The 25,064-nt window shown below is 40.5% G+C and overlaps 2 protein-coding genes across 6 annotated transcripts in view; both read left to right on the forward strand.

Annotated features, from left to right (window-relative positions):
- TMTC4 (transmembrane O-mannosyltransferase targeting cadherins 4) overlaps positions 1 to 5,190 on the forward strand; it is a 58,731-nt gene extending 53,541 nt beyond the window's left edge. For 2 of the 3 annotated variants that reach the window (XM_052785693.1, XM_052785691.1), the window contains one exon: positions 67 to 5,190. In XM_052785693.1, the coding sequence (XP_052641653.1) occupies positions 67 to 218 (152 nt within the window). In that variant the 3' untranslated portion in view covers positions 219 to 5,190. The remainder of the gene's footprint in view (positions 1 to 66) is intronic. The other variant, XM_052785692.1, reaches the window with a different exon arrangement.
- An 827-nt stretch (positions 5,191 to 6,017) lies between these two features.
- Positions 6,018 to 25,064, forward strand: part of GGACT (gamma-glutamylamine cyclotransferase) — a 29,741-nt gene continuing 10,694 nt past the window's right edge. Inside the window, exon 1 of one of the 3 annotated variants that reach the window (XM_052785698.1) lies at positions 6,018 to 6,125. The gene's annotated coding sequence lies outside the window, so the exon portion shown is untranslated. Of the gene's footprint in view, positions 6,126 to 6,626; positions 6,769 to 25,064 lie in introns of those variants that run through there. The other 2 variants (XM_052785700.1, XM_052785699.1) reach the window with 2 other exon arrangements.

Genomic DNA, 25,064 nt, shown 5'->3' on the forward strand with positions numbered 1-25,064 from the left:
AAGTGATTGGCAAGATTGCACGTTATTCAACAATATTGCTAATGAAATTCCTTATTGATGTTCCAGCTGTGCTTTATCATCGCTGGGGAAATCTTGACTTAGCAAAGAAGCACTATGAAGTCTCTCTGAAGCTTGATCCTATGGCACCCGGGACCAAGGAAAACTACAACCTCTTAAGGCGAAAACTGGAGCAATTGCAAAAGAAAGGCAGTGCCTGATGTTTCTTTTCAGGTTGTCCGTGCATGCTGTTTACGATTAATGTTACATGGGTACTTTTGGCCATGTAAAGGATTCAGTCATTATTTCTCAAAAATACCACCACCACCAGCACTGCACGCTTGAATGTCCAATTATGCCCTCCCACAGATCCCAACATTTCAGCTTGAGGGTTCACTTTATTTTTACTCTTGAACTGCTTTTAAAGTCCCCTAGAACATTTTTATAGGTATATGAAAGCAATGCAGGTGGAATTTCACAGCTTTCACTTGTAATTTGATATCTTCATCTGACTTTTTAGTAGCAGGATGGGTATCAGAAGGCAGTTTTATTTCTGAAAGCGATTCTTAAAAAAGTGCAATTTCCTGTTTAAATCCTGATCTTTTTAAGTATGAAGAATATCTATCCACTTCAGTTTTATTACTGCCTTCTACTGCCCGTCCTGCAGAGCCAGTGGAAGAATGGATTCTCTGCAGCACGTCAGTCTACTCCTGTAATTTGGGTTATGCCCTTGTCCTTGTTTCTGGCCCCACCCTGTGAAGTGTCAGATTTGTACAGGAGTAAATGAGGACAAGGATTTGACCATATGTGTTTGTCAGCCAGTGTACTGCTTGAGGTATGCTTGAGTGGAGCAAATACTCCTAGACTAAGACAGAGATTTTAGTAATCAGCAAAGGGAAAAGAAGTGTGAGGCGATAGAGGAGTCAGCTAGAGTTTCTGTTCTTGCAGGCAGCCTCATCTACCATAGACAACTTGGCCAACAAGTCAGAATTGCTTTAGCTCCTGCAGCAGGTCAGTGGTCTGAGTACAGTGTAGCATTTACAGGACCTAATTCCTGTGTTCTCAGGCATTTCAGTGCTTTCTGGTTGAGGACATTACACCTTTCAGCTCCTATAGTGTTGGTGAATAAGGAGAGAATTTCTGTGAAAAAGTAACTGGGCAGAGGACCTGACCTTGGCTGTTCATGTATTAACTGGAAGGAACTCAACTTCACCTTTGTCTCCTGTGGCTCATGTGTTTGCTGAAGTGGCAGTTAAATAAGCATAGCTGTTAATACATAAACTGATCACATTGACCTGGGATGATTCAGATACAGTGTCACTTTTCAAAATATGCTATGCTTTAATACATGTTTAGACTCTGGCTGTCCAGAGTTGTTTTTCTTGTGCTAATATTTACATTCCTGCTTCAGGAAGTAGTCACATGTCTATTTATTTGTTGGGGTTTTTTGTTGTGTGGTTTTTTTTTTTAATTGGAAGATTGCTATTGGATGTGAAAACTGAGGAACTTTACCTCTCTTTTCATATTTCTTTATTCTTTCTGACTGTGTCCCCCAATTGATCAGTGCAGTATTTGCAGCTTTCCTAATTTGTCCAATGATTATTGTATGGGAGATTGTGTAATGTTCTCCGTACACAACTCATCGATGTGTGGAGCCATTTAAAGTGTCGGGGGAATGCCTGCCATAGGACAGGATGTTGCATGACCTTGCCATCTGACCACCATGTAACCCTTCTACACCTATACTATGTTTTGAACCTAGAGAGGCTACTTTTACATTATAAATTTGCTTGGAAATGACAGTTGTTTCAAGAACCAAGTGTGTCTACAGAGCACATTGCAATACTGCAGAGCTACCAAAGCATCCTCTGACAAAGCTAGTTTGGGTAGTACAAGTAGTGCAGCTACTTTAATGTAATGTTCTTGCCAGACTATAACTGTAAATCTAGCCAGCAAGGCTGTGGCAGTGTGGTGCTGTCCACAAATTTGGCTTTGGATGAATTAATATGCCTACATTATATAGGGTGTTGCCATACTGATTTTAGTTGAGGTACCAGAGGCACATATTTGTGCTAGTGCAGTGCTCCTCTCCTCCAAATACAGCCTTTTTCTCAGCAGGACAAATTAGTTCTGATAGGGTACTAAGTTGATGCAATTGTTTCCATTTCTTCTGGTTTCTGGAGAAAATCTTCAGAAACTAGTTTCTGAATATATTTGCAGGATATAAACATGCTCTTTGATAAGTATCTGTACTGATCCAGCAGAACACTGGACCAGTATGGCTAGTCATCTTCTGATAACCAGCATAGTTTAGTCAGTACCAACTTTTGTATCGGAAACATGCTGAAATAGATACACCCTTCGGTACAAACAGCAGACTTTTTAAGGCTTTCCATACATAGCCTATTATTCATCAGATATAGAGAACACTTAGCTACGTCAGTCATGAGGTATGAAAGAGTTGGGATCTGGCTGGATGAGCTAGTTTATAGCAGAAGATAAATGTGTTTAATATAATCAGGTCTTTTCTGTATATTTGGAATATGACATACTGAGTTTAAATTATTATTCTCATCATGAAGTTCACATGCATTGTTTTCCCTGTTGCCTGCCATATTAGCTTTACAGAAATCCACTAGATCAATACTATATATGGAGTATGAATTCTCTCTAGGTCATTATAAACCAAAGTTGTAGGAATTCCTGTGTGGAAGTCAGTTTGTCCTACTCAAGAATCTTAGATGGAAGAGACATGCCAACAAATTGGATGTTTTGTTGGTATTTGAAAATGGTGTTTACTCTTCAATACAGACAACATAACTTCTTGATTAGTTTTCTGGCTACCTGTATATATTTTGTGAAGGTTTATTTGTTTTGTATCATTTTCAGTGCTACAGAAATTCAATGTGATTACCTGTATGATGGTAATAAGAAGGATACACTTATGTTGAGCGTAATGTTGAGGCAGAATTGGGTTCAAAAGAAGCAACAAACAAGACAGCTTTTTTAATAAATTCCTTAAGACTTTCAAGAATGTTAAATATTTTTTTACTTTATTTTCCAAAATACTTTGAGAGTGCAAATAATACAGTGAGTTTTATTAAAATGGTTATAATGTTAACCTTTTGCTTGTTTTTTCATACCTCATAACTGACTCCTGGAATAGTACAGAACACCCAACCTGGAAGAGAGAAAGGCGAAGAAAAAGTGGTTTTGTACGTAACTGTTGTTACAAACATTGTCTGGCTTTCCAGCGTGATGGATTTTTTTCCCCACATTACTTTTCTACCATTGCTAATTACAGAAGATTAAAGTTTCCTGCTTATCAGATGGCCTGCTTGATTCTGTAGTGAAATTAAGAAACCTGGATACATTTTTTTTCAAAGATTGCTTGTTCAAATACAGTTCTGAGGAGAGAATTACAGAATGATTCAATGCACAGAATGGAGTCAGAAAAATATTCACAATGACTGCTACGGGTGACAGTCTCTTTTCGCCAAAAACTTCCAAGGGAGTTCCCTAACTGTATGTTTCTCTCATGTTTAGACCAATGCCATGTGCATGCATTTTCCTGTTACTTAATCTCATACTTTGGATTTAAATTTTAGAGATGTGGGTTGCGTGTGTGTGTTTATGAGCACTCCAGAAATAAAAATCTTCAATACTTTTGAATGGTTTGTTAAAAATACTGGGCTTATTCACTGGGAACTTCTTTCCTTCATATTTGAGATACCTGCATCTGAGCTATTTGTCCTAGTTTCTCTGTATAGTCACAGGGGAAAAAAACAGATAATCTGAAACATGATTCATCGCCTAAAGAAAGCACCTTTAGGATGTGAGGCATCATGTACTTGAAGCAGGTATTCCTCTTCGCTAACTTCAAAGGGTAACTAAGGTGATCAGCTCATATATATGAAGAAAATCTCACTGCTGCTTTCAGTTTAAGTAATCGGGTCCCATAACTCCTCTATCATTCTCGTACGTTATCTGCACCAAGAATATTAAAAGACTGCCATAGAAGCAAATTGGCGGGTACTTGCCTTGAGAGTCAGAGAGTTATAGGAGCTGGATGAGGGAGTGGGATGAGACAAGAGAGCTTTGGTTTCTGTGGGTAGTTAAATTTATAAAGCATCCAAATGTCAAATCTCTGCCTACAGAAACAGAATGTTCAGGTCATTTGATCCATTGTTAGCTTGTCTATGATCAGAATAACTGGTAACAACTTGGTATTGAATTGACTTTTGGAGTCCTTCACTTTGTTTTAAAAGCAATCTAAAGCAACTGTAAATTTGCAAAGGTGAGATTTTTTTCTTAAATTGAAGTTGCTATTTCAAGCTCTAGCTGTTAGAATGTTAAGTGTGATAGCATACCCTGTTTCTACATGGTGGGAGTTTTTTAGTTTAAATATCTTTATATTTATTTGCTGGTTCCTGCTTGTGTTCCACATTTCATGTGAGCATAGGTACATTTACATACCTGTCATTACCTGTAGATTCCCACGTGATTCTTGATTTGCCCTTTCACTGCATAGTGCTTCCTTCCACAGCTCTTGATATGTCTCTTATCAAGTACGTGTTTATGGGGGCATGGTTAACTGGAAAAAGACTAAAAGTTGCTAGAAACAAAAGTGAGATCACAGGGTTGGATTTCTGTGACGTGAATGCTGAGGGACCCAAACGTCTGTCATGTACCACCATGAGCAGCAGGTACCACTAGTAATGGCCACTTCAGACTGCGTGCTGGGCCCCACGATGATGTGAAGCGGTTGTACGTAGGTGTAATGTTATAAACACAGCAACTGGGATCCGATGCTTTAAGGAAAAAGGACCATACAGCCACTCCGAAGAAGAGGATGCGCGTAGCTGCGTGGGCTCTTGAGCACTGGAGGACTGATGACCTTCGTATTAGAAAGCTGCGCTGCGGTGTTGTGGCATGGGTGTTCGGTGTGTGTCAGTGACGATACGTCGAGTGGTTCAGGGCTTTTTAAAATAAGTATTTTTGTTAGAAAAAAATCCCTACAGATACTGAAATTGGTAGCTTGTGATTGCGGAGTTGAACAGTTTTTTAATGTAGTGTTGAATCATTTAGATTGCCAGTGGTATGTTCCAGTTTATTTTCAGCTAAGCAAGAAGTAAATACATTTGTAATGGAGCCATGTAATAAATCTGCATTTTGCTATCTTTTTGCATAGATTTTAATTGTGATACTGGTGTTTGTTTTTGCACTGAGTTTTTTATTCAGGGTTCTCCTATAAGCTAGGAAGGAAATCTAATGGGTGTGGTAGACTGGTACTGTGAAGGCATTCTTGCCCTTTGAGTAACCGTTCAAAATCTTGATTCTGCACAAGTGTATCGATGTTGAATGCATATGCCTAAAAAGAAAAGCAGCACTTGAGTAAACTGATGGAATACCTAACTAGTTAATTCAACCTCTAAAACAATAAACTATAGAACGAAAAGCAGGAGCTACTGCCTCGAACTGAGCACTCTTACCCTGCTTTAGAGCTGGAATAGAATTATTGAATGCTAATTGTGTAAGAAAGGGAATAAACAGTTGTGTAACGGATGCAACCCGGCTTCCAACTTGCTGACCGGTCAAGGAGGAGGGACCGAAACCCAAACATTACTTGCTGTCCCCATAACCCGGCTACAGAATGGTGCTTACGTGCTCCAGATAACCCCGTACCGAACTGTTCAGCGTCAAACGGAGCATAAGGGTATCTTACTCCTACCCGTGCACTTTTAAAGTTTTTTAAAAGTTCTCTAAAAGCCCGATTTGCTGCCCGGGGTTGCGTTGCTCGATGGGCGTTTGTTACGGCCGCCAGGACGGAAGGCAGGACCCCGGGGCTGCCGCTGTGGGGTTTGGCCGGGCTCCCCGCAAGTCCCTCCCGCAGCCGGGGCGGCTCGGGCGAACGACCCCAGCTCACCCCCGGCCCGGCCCGTTCCTCCGCGGACCCCCTCCCCGGCCGCCGGGGGAAAAGGAGAGCGGGAGGGCGCTGAGGGGAGGCTCCGCCCCCGCCCCGCCGCCCCGCCCCGCCGCCTAACTCCCCGGAGAGGCGCCCCGGCCCGGGCAGAAGGCGGCGGGTGCAGGCGGAAGCGAAGGCGCGGAGACCCCGGCAGCGCTGGCGGGTGAGCGAGTGCGTACGTGCCGCGGGGGGGGGGGGGGGGGGGGGGGGGGGGGTAGGCGCTAGGACCCGCGCCGCCGGGGCGGGGCGACCCGCCCTCGCCGCCACGTGACGCGGCGGCCCCGCGCGGTTCGAGCGGCAGGTGCCCCTCCGCGCGCTACCCCCCCCCCCCCCCCCCCCGCCCGCCATCGTCCGGCGGCGGCCGTTGGGCTGAGGCGTTCTCCGGGCGCCCGCGCTGCGTTTTACCGGAGAGCCGCGGGTTCAGCCGGGGCCCCTTCCGCGGAGCTCTGGCGGGAGGAACCGGGCCCCGCTGGCGCTGGCGGAGAGTACCCGGCAGCGCTGGCCGGCACTCCGCCTCCCCCCGCACACACACCACCCCCGTCTAGCCGCCGGTGGGCCGCGGGGCCGGTGTGTGTGGGTCGGCGGCGGTGTGAGGTGAGGGAGCTCCGTCCGCCTCGCCGGCCTGCCTGCCTTCCCCCGCCGCGGGCCTTCTCCTGGTATCCAGGTGCTTAGAGCGTCCTCCGAGGAAAAGTGTTGATCGTGACCCAAACACGCGGTTTAGTGGCCTTTACGCTGTAAGGATTAGTGACGTGGATTTGAAGAACGAGTGTCTAAGCTGGAGGGAGAACAGAAAGAAAATAGTTCAGGTATCATAGGTGAAGCTGTGACAGCCGCTACCTGTATCCTTACAAGATAAAGAACATTCATCTTTTTGCCTGCGTTGTTTAGACCGGATCGTTTTGGGGTTTTTTATTTTATTGTTTTATCCTCCTAAGGATTTCTTTTCACTATCTTTTCATTTTCTGCTTTTTCTGTATCCTTTTCCATTTTAGAGTTACGTAAACCTTTTGCTTTTGAGTTAAGGCTCATTTAACATGTGTTAACTCCAGACAATTAACTTCTTCATTTTTTGCTCCAGCGCTTTTTTTCATTTGCTATTTCTGTAACTTTTGCCATGCTCTGAAAATATCAAGGTAGCAACCTACCTAGAGGTTAACATACAGAGGCACAACTATAAATATCTCCATGACCAAGTTGTTTCGTGTAGGGCTGTGTGAAGAGTGGACTTGGTTTATATACACTAGTTTAAGCAAGCAGTCAGCCTGGAAAGGCAATTTCTTGACAGTTAAAATTGTTCATTGTGTGACATAGGCCATTAAGAGAGGCTTTAAATTTTGCATGTCTGAATGAAAAATGGGCATATTTCCATCTTTCTTCTCCCCTCCCCCTGAGAAAAGCCTTAAAAACCTAGCCTGTGTCTGTAAAGCGTATGTATCCTCAGCTAGCACTCATCTCCTGCCCTTGCTCCATCATAGCCATCAAAGCCATATGAAAACTAACACGTCTTTTTACCTCAGCCTGTTAACAGCGTTCTATTGCCATCGGTAAATAAAAGCTAAACAGAACAGATATCTCTGTTACTGTCTGTCTCAAAACACGAATTGTCAAGGGCGTTAACATGTTAAACAAAAAAAACAGACTTCCCATACATTGCTGATGTTTTAAAATCTTCACCCTATTGCTGACAAATATTAACCACTTAATATGTGTGTCATACTTCATTTTGCTGGGGTTCTTGCAGCCCGTTCGCTCCTCACTTTCCAAATTACTGTGGTGTTCTGCATCAGTTTTGCAAGCAAGTTTCCTTGAGCTTGTTCATGAGTTTGTTTTGAGACCGCTGGAATATTGAATGAAGCTTTGCTTGGCCATGGAAGAGAGTGTGTCATGTTGTTGATGTCATCTGCACCTTATAATTTTTCTTTTGGTGACTTCTTCGTATGTGTGATCAGTTTTTTGCTGATCATTTTCTCATACCAATTCAGGGTAGAAATACTGCTTTGAATGCTTCCTTTACTGCAGTGTCTGCTTTTTATCCTTTAGGAAGGATCATCATGTCAGTTTATGCTTTCCATAGCAGATTTTTGGTGTGGAAAGCTAGGTGCCTCCAGAGAGTACAGAGCACAAACCAGGCCTGGTTTTGCACCAGCCATCCCGCTGTCTCTCCCACCCACTGTTAACGCTGAGCACAGCCTCTTCACTTGAAAAAAGTGTCGTCTAGCGTTGGCTTTAGCCCTGCTCTGAGGGGGAGGCTGGGCTAGGTGACCTTCAAAGGTCCCTTCCAACCAACATTCTTCTGACTCTGTCTATATGTTTTCATGACTCCCAATAGTAATCCAACTACCTATTTCAAAAGAAGTTTCCTCTTGAAAACGACTTTCATCTGACTGCTGATGTAACCATGATTTTTGCCTGTTCTGTTGTTCGTATAGTTGCGTTTGTTCTTGGGGAACTTTTGGGAAGTAAGGTTTACGTGACTGCCTTACCTATGTTTTGAATTTGTGAGTGTAGGTACAGGCACAAAGGTGTGGTCATGAGGGCGTTGTGAAATGCAGTAAGAGAATAATAAATTCCAGAGGTATGTTGTGGCATTTGCCTTCTGGTACTAGCTCTGGTATGCTTTTACTCTTTGATGGATTAGCCGGATTATTTTTCTGTGTGATCATAAGCAGCATTAATAGTTACTGTTAGTAGCAAAAAATACACTACATTTCACTGTAGTTTTTGTTACCTCTTTTTTGGAGCAATGTACTCTTTTTCTATTCCTATTCAAGTCTTGTTGTATGGTTATAATGCTCTAAAAACATATGCTCTTTGAACTTGAACCTGGTCAAATAATTTTCGTAATTCTCTTGATTTAAGTAGAATTGAATGTGAAACTTGCATGACGTTTTAAGTGACATGAACTGCTTAAGCAGAGAACATGTGCCATGATAGGATGCATTTTCTATATGAACTGATGCTACCTTTCTTTTTCCCATCTTTCAAAATATCTTTTGCAGCATTCTGACAGAGAGGGTAAGTATTACATAAATAATTTAGTAAGAGACAGGGGAAATGTATGGATGTAGTCATATCACTGAGTTTGCTGATGTAATACCTTTTTCATTCTGTCTCTCTAAAGAGTGTGCTTAATACCTTTTTTCTCAAAAAACAGAACCATTCAAGCAGTAGTAGATCACTGTTCTTAAACGAAAATCTGTAGCTATTTAGAATTTTCTTTTTCTTTTCTTTTTCTTTTTCACTCCAGAAGTTTAATTACACTTTATGGACTATGTCAGGTACAGCTCTCTTTTCCTCACATCCAAAAATCAATTAATGCTAAAGAAGGACAGATCGTACCAGGATAATACAATATTCTATTGATTTACCATTACAGTGTTTTTCAAGAATGCCCTTTACATTAAGATTTTTGGCCGTTGTGATTTCTTTAAGCGTGTCAGCTGTTTTGCTCTTAACGTCTTGGGAAAGCATATTGAGTATCACTGTCACTCCTGATTTCTCTGTCTAACAAGACCTCTTTTCCTTTGGAATTACCTGTATAACCACCTCCCTCTGCAGTGTTTCGACTGTAATTGCTCATGTCCTTTACTAACAGCTGGAGATACCATCATATTGCTGATGTTCTGACAGAAGTTCTTGGCCACATAGAATCGCTTTTTTCTAATCCCTTCCCTGAAGCATTGCCTTTTTCCAGTGCTGTGTGTTACTGCTATAACTGTAAGGGATATCATCCCACCTGGGCAGGGCTTCAGCTGTGCCAGAGTATCTGTCTCAGGACAATACTGCAATTTTAAATGTATGTGCTATCAAATAACACCAGAGTAATTACAAGTCTATTTTTCTTTATCTTCTTTCCCTCCACTCATTTTGTCTAGCCTGATACAGTCCCACAACTTTTACCATAGTATAATTCAGGTTGGAAGGGACCTGGGGAGTCTCTAGTCCAACCTCCTTATTCAAAGCACCTGTGTGGGCAGACCAGGCTTTATCCAATGTGTCTTGAAAACGTACAGGGATAGAGACTACACAACCCCTCTGGGCAGCTTGCTTCGATGTTTGTCTGCATCGTGAAAACCCTTTTCCTTGAATCAAGTCAGGGCCTTTCTCTTACTCTGGTTTATACCTGTTGTTTCTCCAACTCCCAGGTGCACCACTGTGAAAAGCCTAGCTGCGTTTTCTGGGTAACTTCCTCATAGGTGTGGGAAGACTGCTCTTAGGTCACCCCAAAGCCATCTCTTCGCAAGTTGAACAGGCCCAGTTTTCTGAGCATCTTTTCACGGAGCAAGCATTCCTGCTCCATGACCATCTGAACTCACTGCAGTTTATCAAGATCTTCCTTGTATTGGGGGGCCCGGAACTAGATGCAGTGTTGTAGGTGTGGTCTAATGAGCATCAAGTAAAGGTAGATCATCCCTCACTCTGCTGGTTGTGCTCCTGTTAATACAGTGCAAGGTGCTCACCTTCTTTGCTGCTTTCTTTGTTCAGCAAGATGTATTCATGAGTCTTAAGGTAAGGATGAGGAAGGTAAATCATTGAGACATCAGAGGAAATGATGTCCCGGCTAGCATCATTTTGACTGCTGTGCTGCACTTATAGCTGAGTGCTGGCTCTCCAGCAATAGTCAGGGTTTAGCTTTCCTGTTAGTGGGGAAGGAGATGTAGATGTTCGTTTCTCATCACCGGTCTAAAACTCTCACTGTTACTTATATTTTCCACAAGTCTCAGGAATACTTGTTGGCACTATGTTACTTTCTGGTAACAGTATCATGGACAATTCAAATAGTATTTTGGAATGGTAGTATAAAAGACTTCTCTTTTTCTCCGAAATGTATTTTTGCTCTTGATCTGGACTCAGTCTGCTATAGTTTTGCTCTTTTTATCTCTCCATATCCTGGGTATCAACCTGTACCTCTGCTGCTGCCTTCTGCATCACGGGGACTGAAAGTTGTGTACAAATCTAGTGAAATAAGTCATTTAATACATTTTGCCTTCTTGTAGGCAGACCAGTTTGTGTGCAGGACTTTAAATAATTAAGGTTTTATTGCTTCTACTGACACACAGTACTGATAAGAACTGTGGGTTTGTACCTTACCACTGCCCCCGTCTTTCATCTGCTTCTTTAGATGACAGACTTGCATTTGAAACGTGAGTTTCATTTGTAGCTGGCGGTGAGAGATTCAGCTCATATCTCTTTACATCAACTGGTGAAGCCTGAATGACCAGCCTAGATTCCAAACTTTAGGAAATTAAAGTTAAGTGAGATGAATATCCTCTGGTTCATAAGAAGTTATTAATAGCATTCTTTCTGAATTCTTTTACATCGAACCCAAGTGTTTGTTGTTTAATTGCTTATTAAACAGGCTACATACAGTATGGACACTGACTTTTAGCACTAAAATCAGTATGTAATTTTAATTATGCCTATGGATTCTATCCACTGTAAGTTCTGTAAATAACAGTTTTGTTGTTGCTTGGATTTCAGAATGTGTGAATTTCTCTAGAAATGAAAAGTAACAGGTTAGATTATTTCCTATCAGGAGAGGCACAGTCCACATATACAATAATATTGAAAGCTAGAAGGAAAATAGAAATAAACCAATTTTCTTCAAAACATTGCTGAGAAAAATGATACTGGAAGTGAGACTAAGTAGTGAGTGAGAAATAAGGGTCTTGTTTTGGTTTTGTGTTGGAAGACTGGTGATTGTGGTGGTTTTGAGTGACATTTAGACCTAATGATGAACAGGGGATTCATGTTAGTTGTGATATAAGAGTAAGGCTATGACAGAATTTCATTAGCTAATAGCATCCTTAGAAGAAATAATGAGTTGTTTTAATGTAGAGGGAAATGGTAGGTAGGTAGGCAGGCCGAAGTACATAAAGGGCCCCACTTGAAGCTGTAATCCTCTTGTCTTTAATTTTCTTTTTATCCTCTAAATTAACTCTTTTAATTCTTTTGTTGTCTTTGTCTTTTTTAAGCTAATTTAACTAATTGCATGACCTGCAATTCACTGCAGGTGCTGGAGTAAAACATTTCAGATTCTGGTAGCACATAGTGTGCGCTTCAAGATCGAAGGCAAGTGATTAAGGCTGTTTAATGGTTGATTTAAGAGCTATAGTTGCAATTCCTAAACTAGAAGTTACAAAATAATTGGTATCACAAGAAGGCAAACTTGCAGGCTCAAGTGGTTTGCAAGTCCAGAAGTGCGATTGGAAGGTGTTGCCCAGTAAAGTAACTGGTTCTGTGTCAACATCTTTACAAGTGTCCAGTGAAGGGATATTGGCCCCTTCTTTGGGATCTCCCTAACTTCAGCTTGTAAGACACAGTGTGATTGCTCTTCCCTGCGCAGTCCATCTCCATGCTGCTAGGCACCAGCCTTCTGTTAGTCCTCCTGCGTAACTCCTGCCTCCCTTTTGTGATGACATTCTTCTGGCCTCTTTTTTATTTATTTTCCTGTGCTCAAGGGGTTACGGGGCTGTATGCTGGCAATATGTGGAACGAGTGCCAGAATATGCTCTCTTGTATGGATTTACCCAACCTAGCTCACCTGGACCGAGAGGACGTTGTTCTACAGCGAGGCAACAGGTTCTTGTCAGTGTTTCAGTCTGGGGAAAAATGGGAATCGTTCATGGGTTTTGTGAAAAGCTCATGGAAAAGGAAGAGAAATGTTGAGAGGCTAGAGAAGGGGATTAATAACATAAGCATCCATAGTAACAAATTGAAGAGAAAATTAATGGATTCAGAATTTTTTATTACTGAGATAAGATTTAAGCTTGCCATAGGACTTGTTCAGAGATGATCTGTTATCAGAATACGTGCCTGGAAAAATTAGAGACAACTGAAGAAAGGAGTTTTAAGCAATAGCAGTTGGGTACAGATAATCAGATGAGGGATGAAAAAAAAAAAATTACTTGCCATGGTTGTCAGGTGAGATGTGATGGTCTTGGGTTTATAGACAGGAGTAGAAGAAGAATATAGGTATTAGGTTTCCATATTCCCCTGACTGCAGGTGCTCAAGGGAGATTGTGGTCTGAAGAACAGCTTAGGCCCAAACTTATTCTGGGCAAAGGAAAAACTCTAAAGAGGATGCAACAACCCTACAGAGATTAGAAAAGTGAGGGGGAAAGATTACTAGATATTACTACGTGGAAAATATAATCTTTGAGTGAATGTCAGCCTTTAAATATGTTCAAGAGTGTATATCAATTGCTATTGATTTTCTTTGAGGCTATAGCTTAGAGAAGCCAACAAAACTTAGATTTTTCTGTAGAATGAGTAAGCGAGACTGAGCTCAATGTTGCATAATATTTTCGCTGAAAGGGGATGGAGTACAGCAGATGTACGGAGTGTGGCACGTGTACTTTGAAGGAATGCTTTAAAACTACATCACTTTGCAGAACGTTAAGTACTGCTTTGTCTTGTGTTGCCTGTGAGGTGTGGAGATACTGTTTGGGAAGTATTATGTTTGGATGTGGGCACAGGAGAATAACTAAATCAAATTTAGATGGGATTGCACAGAGCTAAGCCTGCACTATATTAGGAAAATGTATAAATAACTGAGAGAGTATATGAATGAGAGAAATGTTCAACACACTTTATGGAATGGAGCCCCAGGCTTAATTTTGCCTTAGCTGAAAATTACGTAGGGAATAAATCCCAGCAGGACAGTTATCATACACATACATGTTTCACACATCAAACCACTAACCTGCTCCAAGCTGCACTGCTTGCTGTGATGTAGTTCAAATATACTGGCTGTGAAAACTTTCAGAATATGAATCCAGCCACTGGCCAAATCTTACTGAGGCTTTCTGAAGTTCATTTCAAACATGAAAAGTAACACAAAGTTATATGCTTAGGAACTTTGTCTGGTCAAGAAGAGTGTCTTTGGGGAAGGTGATATGAAGGACTCTGAAGGAAGAATCTCTGCTTTCTGTGGACTCTGTAGATAGAAACCTGTTCTCTTATCTCTAACAGGAGTCAAATTCAAGAGAGAATGAGCTTAAAAGAAAATAAACATTTAAGAGATTTAAATTATATTTTAGGTTAATGATTTATTTCTTTTGATTAAACTGTCCTAAGGCAGTGGGCCTTATTTCATGATTGTGGTTCCAGACATAATAAATTTCTCAGTAATGTGATTATTTATGTAGTTATGTGAAGTTTTAGGAAACCTGCTTAGCAGAAACAAAACATCTTGGAGAAGACAAACAGGTGCAGTCAAGAGAATAAAGAGGTTGTTGGTGTTTTTTCATCTTTCTAGTATGGGGCTTCTTAATGAGATGTACTGGCTGACTGTTTCTTCCTCTCCCTTCTATTCTTGTTTATATTTACCTTTATCTTGTCGAAATATCAAGAAATTTAGGTCAAAATATATCTGGATCCATCTGCTCATCTAGTCTGTTCTTTTACTGCTAGTAGTTGTTACATCTTTTAATTAAGTATGCTTAATGACAGTTTACTACATTAATGGGTGGCATCAAGTATCTTTAATTTTGTACGTGATGAACTTACTAATGCAGAGAAGGTGGTTTTTTTTCTAATTTCTATATATCAAAACAATTATTTAATCTCTTTAATTTGTCAAATTGTAGTCTACATGTCTTACCTGTAACTTCCGTTTCACTGTTGTTTTAGGTGAAAACTCAACTAAGCTCTAATTTAGCTGCCTTTACCAGAGGTATATTATTACCACAGTCACATTATGAATACAGGAAATGTTTATTCATTGACCCAGTGATCCATTTCAGTTTTGAATCTTGTTAATTATTGTTATTCTTTTGGTATAAGAACTTTGTGCTCTAAATCGTAACAACAGACTTAAAAAATTACGAAGTCCATGACTGACCTTTCAATTCTATGTTCATCAAATATGTTTAAATTTTTAATTTTTATTTTGTTTTGGGGGGTTGACCATCAACGTTGATGTAACCTGATTTTAAGCAGGGTCTGCAGTGTGATGCAGCGGATGCTTGACCTGGTAGGTGTGATACTAGAAGGAAGGAGCAGATGATATTGCCTTTAGGATAACTTGCCTTTCATGACCCTGCCAAATCAGGTAATGTGGTTTCACAAATTATGTGAATTTGACCTGACGACAGGTCAAAAATGAATCTATTGGGCTGATTTTTGAGATTATATATGGGATGGATCATTTCTTTGACATTCTTCCCCACCCCTCTCCAGTTCTCTACGCTAGCCCACTAGGCCCATCAGCCCAACTACATTATCAGCTGGATTTTTACTTTAGGTAGTAGTGATGCTTTGGGAGTGCATTTAGGGAAAAGCGTTAGGAAATATTTTCAGTGACAGTGGAGCAGACAGTCTTAAGATTAATGATTTTTATGTCTTAGGGGAATAAAGTCCCCAGTAATCTTGTACTTTTGTGATCTGTAAAAACTCTGCCGTATTAACAGCATGTGTGAATTTAGTATTTACTTAGACAGCTCTTCTTGGATCCCAGCACTGATTATTTCTGTGTTGTGGGCAGCACTGCTGCAGATGTAACTTTTGTAGCATGTTGTCCCAGCTAGCACAATATAATCCCTTAACTATCTTTCTAAGAAACATGTATTAGCTTACATTGTTCTTTTTGATAAAACCTATGGCATTGCTTTGGATTACACCTGTATGCATGTGTAACAATTCACCTGTGAATCTCCAGTGAGATCACATATGCCGAAAACAGTCTGTGAATAAATGTGTGTGCAAGACTGTTTCCTGTATGTCTAGAAAAATAGTAGTATATCTTGGCTACAGTTGCCACATCGACAGCTTGGAGGAAAACTGCATGAGGGTATAGATTTTCAATTATTCTGTATCAAAGTGATTTATCTCACCAGCTTGCTATCGATAGAACAAATAAAATAAAGCATATGCCTATAAACAAAATATATTTTATATTTTAAAAATCTGTAATAAATAGCAATTATTTCAGAACTATTTGGGATTAAAAAGTCTCATATCTGTGATCTCAAAACAGTGTTTGTGAAGAAAAATAGACAAAACTAAGAGAAGGCTTGGTTTTTAGATACAGATTTATAGCTGCCTTTACGTACAGTACGTAAAACAGGATGGCCGTCTTGGAAACCCTGAAGGGCACAAGTGGGCGTAGCTTTCTACCCGAGAAGCAGAAGCTTCAGAGAGGGAATGGTAGCAGTGAACTGGGCAGCTATTCTTGAGGCTGTGGCGGTGCAGTCCTGGGTTGTTCTCGCACTTTGCCTTCTTTCAGTGCTTTTATCGGCCAAAGATGTACAGCTGGTCTGGCACTGCTGCCTTTGAGCCAGCCATACCTTGTGAGTGCCAGATCCGACCAAAGCCAGCTTCAGGACTAACAACAGCCTTTGACTGTGCCACCTCCTAGAAAGTAGAAAAATTAGATTCATGCCCTCTGTCCCAAGGGCTCTAACCCATGTCCCTTAGGAGCTTTTGGTCTTGTTTGGCCTTTTGAAGCTGGATCACAGTGCAGAAAGCAATGCAGGATTTGTGGGGTCAGAGAGAGTTCAATGTAGCGCCTCGGGATTGTATCTTTGTATTTGGGAAGCACTGTGTGGAGTGGGAATGGGTGGGAATCCAACACTTCATTCTCTCTTTCTAGGAGGTTTATTTGGGAAAATAAACGTCAGAAATCACATAATTGCTTAATGTACCATCTGTAAATAGGCAGGGAGTGGGATCTAGAAATCTCCGCTTGAGGTAGCAGGAATCTAATGACTGGAGCACAGAATCAGTCTCTTGCAGACTCTCTCTCTCTCTTAGTCTAGCATTACTTTCCATGCATAGCATATGAATCAAACTGCCTTTTAGTTTTACTTTTTAAAGGAGACCTAAAAGATTGTCTCATCCAGTTCCTTGGCAAAGGGCAAGTTTGGCAGTAGTAGTGTTATTTCTGATAGGGATTTGACTGACTTGCTGTTGAGGATAGTCAGCAGTGAAGGATTCCCAGCCTTCCTGGATGGTCTAGGCTCTTCTGGGTATTGTGCTTACCAGTAGATGGTTAGTCTTTCCTAATGTCCATCTTTGGAATTTAAGCTCATTGGGTCTTCTGTCCAAGTAGATGCAGAATGAAGCTTACTGCCTCTCTTTTTCTATTACAGTATGTTTTCATATACTTAAAGGCATGACCCTATTTTCTCTAAAATAAGAGACAGTACAGTCTCTTCTGCCCCCCACCACAGATTGTGATTTCATGACCTATGATTGCTCTCTCTTCTTTCTGTCCAACTGATCACATTTCTCTAGAAGTATGGTGCTCAAAACTGGACATACTACTCAATTTGTGACCAGATCACAGCAGGAGATTATGTTCACCTGTCTTACTAGTGATGTGCTTATTTTTACGTAAACATTAGGGTTTTTTTTTCCCAAGAGTACCACATTGTTGACTCATGTTGAGTTCATGATCACTATAACTGCCAAATCTCTTTCTACAGAACTGCTGTTATGCTAATCTTTTCCCAGATTTTGCTTATGCAGTTGATTATTCATGGCTAATCTTAGAACTCTGCACTGGCCTTACTCGAATGGCTGCTGCAGAGCAGCAGTTGTACAGGGGCTTGCAACTGTCTTGTCACCCTTGTGCACAACCTTTTGTGTTGTGGTATTGCCTGCATCTTTCACACCTTTGAGTATTTTCATTACCGGTATTTCCCTGCTGCTGGAATGCTGTACGTATGTCCAGTTTGAGATGAACCTCTGATAAATATTAAACATCTTTCTAAACAGATTTTTACCTAAGTACCAACAGTTCTTGTTAAATCTTGTTTTTCTAGCTTGCTGGTGGGAATATCATGAGCAACAGTGTCAAAAGTTCTACCAAGGTCAAGATAAATAACTAGTATAGATCAAGGTAGATGATTGTTTTTCAGCATCCATGCATCTTACCAGCTCTAGAGGTAGGACACTACCTCTGTGTGTATTCTAAATACTGGGTTTTATTACTAGAAGGTCTGCATCCCTTCTTTCTTCCATAGGAGCTGACACTGGAAATAGTGGGTGTCTCCTAGGTCTGTCTCGGCAGTCTTTTCCTGATCAGCCTCTCCTGCTGAGCGCAGGTCGGGCAGGAGATGTCAGGCTACTCTGCTGAGCATCTCTAGACAGACCTTTTTGACCTGTATATTACTTTACCAGTTGTACTTCTGCTCCTGTTCATGTCAAGTTTAAGCACATTCTGATTCAGTGACCACTGAATATTTTTATCTTTTGGGAGAAAGCAGTCCTTAAAGACCTGGGATTTTTAGTATTTTCCCTTTTAAAAAGGCATGAGGGGCTAGGGAGTCCTAAAATAATTGACACTTTGTTTTACAGAAAACTTCTGGTATTTGTTTTATTTTTTTGTTGTTGGGGGTTTTTTGTTCTGAAATGCTGAAGAAGCTGGAGAGAACAAGTGGTGTTGGTATGCTAAATAAATCATGCATGTAAAACCTGTCTGAACTCCATTAGCCCACCAGACTTAGGTAGTCTCTTTTAAAAATTATTTGTTTATGTTAACATCTGTTTAAATCAAGCAATTGGGAGAAAAGCTCATTTTTATTAATGACTCAGCATCCCTTTTCTCAGGCTTCAGCTCTTTTTTCCTGCTTTCCATAACTTTTTTTTCTTTATTTGGGGTTTATATGGGGTTATGTTACCTGATAACAGTATTCAAGGTTGCATTCCTTGCCTGTCTTCCTTTTAGGTGATTTGATCTTCTATCATCAAAAAGCTGTCCCCCCATAAATCAGTTGAGAGGTAGTAAGTGCCTTGCTGGAGCATAGGGATCTCCTCCAAACATTGTCTATGGATCCTAGATATGTGTTCACCTGAAAATAATTTGTATTTCAGTGTTAGCCTTTTTATTCTAGCTTTACAATCCACAATGGTTGGACTAAAAGCTGAAAGCCCCATACTTAATAGAAGTCCTTATATCTTACTGAAAAAATATTGAAAGACAATATGACTTTTGGAAAATCTGCTGTAGAAAACTAACGCATAATTAGTGGAAGGGAAGCGTCAGTCTGAATATGTTTTTACAAAATGAATTACAAATATCTTGACTACATCTTCCTCTGGTTTTTTTTGATACAGAATTTTCTTCCAAAATAGACTTCAGAACCTTTTGATTTTGTATAACAAGCTTATGACTCTTCTTTCAAAAGTTCAGGATTCTTTCATTAACTTATTTGAAAAGCTCTATTTTAAAAAAACGTAGCACAACTTATATCAGTTGATCTAACTGCCTGCCCTAATTCTATTTGCGTTTTGAAATAACCACCAAAAGCTGAGAAAGCTTTCATTCTCTTACGCCCATTATCTAAAGTTTAAAGCAAATAAATACATGTACTTTCTCATTATTTTAATGAAATACAGGTCACCAATTCTGACTCTTTGCATCTTCCATGAATTTGTCAATTTTTTTATTGGCACTCTCTTGCTGATGGAGTGGAAGGAAGAAGAGACTGAGATTAATTAAATCTTCTTTGATATTTAATTTTTTATTTAGTGTCTTGGAGATCCAAGGAGTTCCAAACAATAATCAATCAAAATCACTCCCCTCTGTCTATTTTCAGTGGAACTGTCATAATAACCAATTAATACAGCCCTAGACTGGGCAGAAAAGTAGTGATTAGCCAGTACAAAAATTGATTGTAATTAGCTAAATATTGGTGTAGAAGTCACCAGTTAAAACCTTTTTGTAAAACAGGTGTAGGATTTAGCTTGCTCAAAGTACGGAGATACAGCAGAATTTTTGCTTTGGTTCAGGCCTTTTTTGACTTGGACTAAGGGATGAAGGCTTTTAGACACCTTGAGTTTCATTTTTAAAATGACCTGTCATTGTCAGTTAACTGATGATGTATCAGTTACACACAGATGATTTTTGTGGTTATCCCTTCCCGTAATTTTCCATGGTTCCACTTCTTTTGAAGTATTACTGCCCTAAAATCAAAGCGCACACACACAACTGCAGAGCATTTTAGAAATATACGGCGTTATTCTGGTGACACCAGGTGTTGAAAGTAAAAAATGTAATGCATTATGTATTCACAAGCACGCCTTTATTAATTGATAGTTATCCTGGGGTAAACAGTGAACTAGTGAAGGTTTGTAATTTGAAAATAATTTGAGTTACCTACTTTAAAAAAAAAATGTTCACGTGCTGAAAATAAGAAGTGATTTTTTCATAACCTGTCTTTTTAAGCCATATAAAAAAGACAAAATGAAATTCTTGTAGTTTCTCTTCTTCCTATGGATTAAGTAATGCAGTGTTTCTTGATTTACATCTAGTGTAACTCTCACTAATTTTATTATTTAATTTTTCTTTAGTTAATTAGCATCACTAAGTAAGTATTTGCTTAAAGAATGCTGAAGTAAAATTAACTGGCATTTCCAAATGTCCCTTGATACTGTTTGTCAAATCTGGGAGAAACGGTGTTCAGAATAATAACATATTCCTGTATTTGGGGATTGGGGGTTACCAGAGACTGCCATACTACATGATATTTGGGTGGCAGGAGTGGCATTGGGAGGGCAGTGATTGATTTGCTCAAGAGCTGAAGTGTAACTTTCTACAGCCAAGTTGCACTATGCAGTTTATTTAAATAATGGTTTGTGCATTTTCAACATTGAATGGATAATGTTTATCTTCAAAATTTTCAGTTAACATCATCTTAAGGCCAAAAATGTGGTATTTGATTAATCTGTAAAATCATCCCTTCTTATCTGAGCTTTCCATTGTGAAATGTATTTGATGTGAGGGTGTACAAGTGTTTACCCAGAACTACCTTTTGAAATTCCCAGGCCATAGTTGCTATAAGCCAAGACCTTTTGGTGGAAGCAATCTGTTTTTAAAAGCATGGTGCTGACTTCTCCATGGTATTTAGTGAAGGTTCTTCTCTTTAGTTGTGGCGTAAAAATAAATTATAAATGGTGATTACAAATTTGCTTTAAATTAGGAGGAAAGTTGCTAACAAGAAGAGCAGTTGGTTTTATATCATATATCAGTTTGTGCTGAGGGGAGGTGTGTGTTGAAAATGTCTGTTGATCCCAATGCAAGAAGTTTTCACTTAGAAGGATAGAGAAGTCTCAGGACTTGCTATTCCTGTCCTACTCATCCTGTTCACTGACACTGAAATTGGAAAAAGTAAAGCATAAGGAAGTGAATTGGAGGATATTCTATATACTACTGGGTATTTGGGACCTATTTGGAAAGGTGGGATCTCAGTAAAGCAGAGAAATAAATAAAGCCCATTGCAGCAGGTATGAATTGCTTTCTCGTTTCCAGAGCAAACCCTGGAAAAGGGTGAATATCGTGTTTCCATTGTCACTTCTGCCTTGCGTCCCATGGTATAGGCAGTGGATACTAGTTTGGCAGTTACCCTTTTCATGCTGAAATCTGTGCATCCCCTTTGGTCTGCTCTGTTGACTGCTAATGTAGCCAGTTTAGCCATGCTCTTTTCTCATAAATTTGTCCCATGTTTGGGGGGTGTGAGGAGGCTGTTGTGGGGAGATACTAAAGCTAATTGGAGGATATGCTAATTTATACTTGAGGCTTAATGACCTTTGCTTGGGATCTGTTCCAGTCCTAAACTGGCTACATCTTAAGATCTAGCTTGAGGCATTCAGAACATTTTATATTGTAATATTGCCTTGTCTTCTCTCCATGCCTCTTTTCCCAACACAAAGTCTAGATTGATGGATAGGTGTAGTTGGACACTCTCCTAGATATTTGAATGCCTTAAGGTATGTGAGTTTGCTCTGATGTGCACCCAAAGTAAGTTTGAAGACTTATGTCCCTAGAATGCTCTTTTTATCAGAAGAAGAAATGCTTTTTCAGCTACTTTGTATGTTGTCATGATGGAGGAACGTATTGCAGGTGGAAACCGCGTGGTTTGTAGAAGTAAAATCCTTCACGAAATTACCTGGCACTGGAAATATGAAACTTTTAGGCACATAGGACCACCTTTGAGTCATTAAATACAGATATCCATAACTGCAGAAAAAGAAGCAATAGATGCTTGCCCTAAGATAATGCAGCTCGCACAACTGTGAAATACACAGTCTGTATTTGCAAGTCTAAGCCATTCCATCTCTTTGGTTTTAACCCTTTAAAATAGATTGATCAAGGAAACGAACAGCTTTCCCATCTGTGTACTTGTTGAACCTTTCTTTGATGTTTCTGATGAGGTCACTCTCTTGTGATTTTTCTAAATGAGATTTTACTGATACCTTTTCTGATGTCTCCAGTGTTTCCTTGAAATACTTGTTCCAGTTGTGCTGCCCTCTTACAACCATGTCATCTTGGTAGCTGGCTGGCACAGGTGTCTCTTGTAGCTGATGAAGACGATGTCCTGTGCTGGTATTTACTTCCAACATCCATGTCTTAATTCATGTGAGAAGAGGGAGATCTCTGAATGGGATTGGTTGAAAAATGAGCATGTGAATTTGAGGACTGCAAAACACACGATTCTTCTTGACTATTATTGTCTCCTGGCCTACAGCTTGGTTTTGTTCATTCATCATTCCACAATTTACCAAAATATACAGGAGTATTTCCTTTTATGACAAGGTCACCCATCTAGTTGACCAAGGGAAGCCAGCAGATGTGGTGGGTTTGGATTTTAGCAAAGCTTTTGATACTGTCTCTCGCAGTATCCTTCTGGATAAACCAGCCAGCAGACAGCTAGACAAGTCCATAATACATCGGGTGAGCAATTGGCGGATGGGTCGGGCTCCGAGAGTTACAGTAAATGGGGTTACATCAGGCTGGTGGCCTGTGGGATTCCCCAGGGCTCAATTTTAGGGCCAGTGCTCTTTAATGTTTCTATAAATGACCTGGACACAGGAATCGAATGTACATTAAGTTTGCTGATGATACTAAACTAGGAGTAGCTGTGGACTCCCACAAGGGTAGCAAGGCCTTACAGAGAAATCTGGGTAGACTAGAGAGCTGGGCAATCTCCATCTATATGAAATTTAACAAGAGCAAGTGCCAGATTCCCCACCTGGGACAGGGTAATCCTGGTTATACATACAAACTGGGAGACGAGAGGCTGGAGAGCAGCCGTGGGGAAAGAGATCTGGGGGTTTGGGTTGATAGCAAGTTGAATACGAGTCAACAGTGTGTCCTGGCAGCCAAAAGGGCCAACTGTGTCCTGGGGTGCATCAAGCACAGCATCGCTAGCCAGTTGAGGGAGGTGACTGTCCCACTCTACACCACACTGGTGCGGCCTCACCTCGACTCCTATGTGCAGTTTTGGGTGCCTCAATATAAGAAGGACATCAAACTATTAGAGTGTGTCCAGAGGGCAACCAAGGTGGTGAAAGGTCTTGAGGGCAAGACTTAACAAGGAGTGGCTGAGGTCACTTAGTTTGTTCACCTTGGACAAGAGAAGGCTGAGGGGTGACCTCATCGCAGTCCACAACTTCCTCAAGGCGGGCAGCGGAGCAGGAGGTGCTGATCTCCTCTCTCTGGTGACCAGTGATAGGACACAAGGAAATGGAATGAAGCTGCATCAGGGGAAGTTCAGACTGGACATTAGGAAAAAGTTCTTCACCAAGAGGGTGGTCAGTCACTGTAACAGGCTTCTCGGGGAACTGGTCACAACACCAAGCCTGTCAGAGTTCAAGGAGCGTCTGGATGATGCTCTTAGTCATATTGTTTAGTTTTAGGTAGTCCTGCAAGGAGCAGGGAGTTGGACTCCATGATCCTTATGGGTCCCTTCCGACTCGAGATATTCTACGATTCCTTCATTGCCTTCAAGTGGTGAGTCCCCAGAGGTTCTTGTCAGTGGTCCCTAAGCATATGTTTCTGCACTTTGTATCATTAAAAGCCATCTTATTTCAATTACGCAGTTCATAGGTCATCTAATATGTCTGTAGCATGAACCAGTCCTCCTCAGGATGCATCACGCACAGTTGTGGTAGGCACACAACTACTTGCTGTAGCAAGACCACTAATAAATAACATCAGTTCTTGAGGAATATGACCAGTAACTTCTGTCTGTGCTTATTACTCCTTATTTTAATGTAGTCCATTGTAGTCTTCCTTTAACTCCTTATTCATATACAGTTCTTCCCTATGACTTGGTCTGGAGATATTTTCACTGCATATTAAATAAAGTATTTACTCGACTCCAAGTCCACTGCATTATCCTTGTGGAAGGAGGTTGTTTTAATGACATTGGTCTGGCTTTTTTGCATTCGGAACCATGTTGCAAATTATTCCCCTTCTCATTTACTTCCAGTACTTGATTCTGTTCTTCCTTTATCAAGTTAGTAACAGAAATTCCTTCTCAAAGGTCACTGAAAAGAGGCTACACAGCATGTATAAAGCTATTTTCAATTATATAAATATTTTATTTTAAATAATTCTCGTATAAATGTGTTTATAATTCAGATGAATATTACATAACGTTTTCCTATTACAGCCATACCTCTGGTTTAAGATGCCTTTCATTAAGGCTTCCTTCCAGGCATCCTGGACACTGCCAAGAAGACCTTCAATTAGAGTAAATTCTACATGCCATTGTAAAACTAAAATAGCTTTTTTTGCAATTGCAAATATATATCTAAGTAGAGAGAGGGGATTATTTCCATCAGTATTTCTTGTGAGCCTCTTGTGGCTCCAGGAGAAGATGTAAGGGCTTGTGTAGCTTGTTTTCCTCATTCTTCAGTAAATACAGACCTGTGTTAAATTTTGCATCAGACTATAGAACCCATTTCTGCATCAGAGACCAAACCACTCCTTACCTGAAAGTAAACATTTCATTCAACGCATCCTTATAGGACACACACAAACAAATTGGGGAATTTCTTGTCTTCTTGCTTATCTTTGACTCTACCAGGCAGGAGGATATTTGGGATTCTGGTCAGTATGTTTTCAGGATCTGAAAGCAATTACTCCAGTGCCTTGCTGAGTGCCATTTCAGGCTTTTTTGGATGCCCCCAGAATACATATTTGTTTCTTCTGTGTAGAAGATAGCAGGCCAGTAAATGTATTTACTCTGAGATAAGGATGCTTTCCCAGTTGATGAAGGAGGTGAGGTATGTTTCAGATTTCATTGCGGGACTTTGCAAGTCTTTCTTGGAGAACAAATATCAAGACGAGGACAGTCGAAATAACTCATTA

This window comes from Harpia harpyja, chromosome 4, assembly GCF_026419915.1.
Source record: "Harpia harpyja isolate bHarHar1 chromosome 4, bHarHar1 primary haplotype, whole genome shotgun sequence".
Lineage (NCBI taxonomy): Eukaryota > Metazoa > Chordata > Aves > Accipitriformes > Accipitridae > Harpia > Harpia harpyja.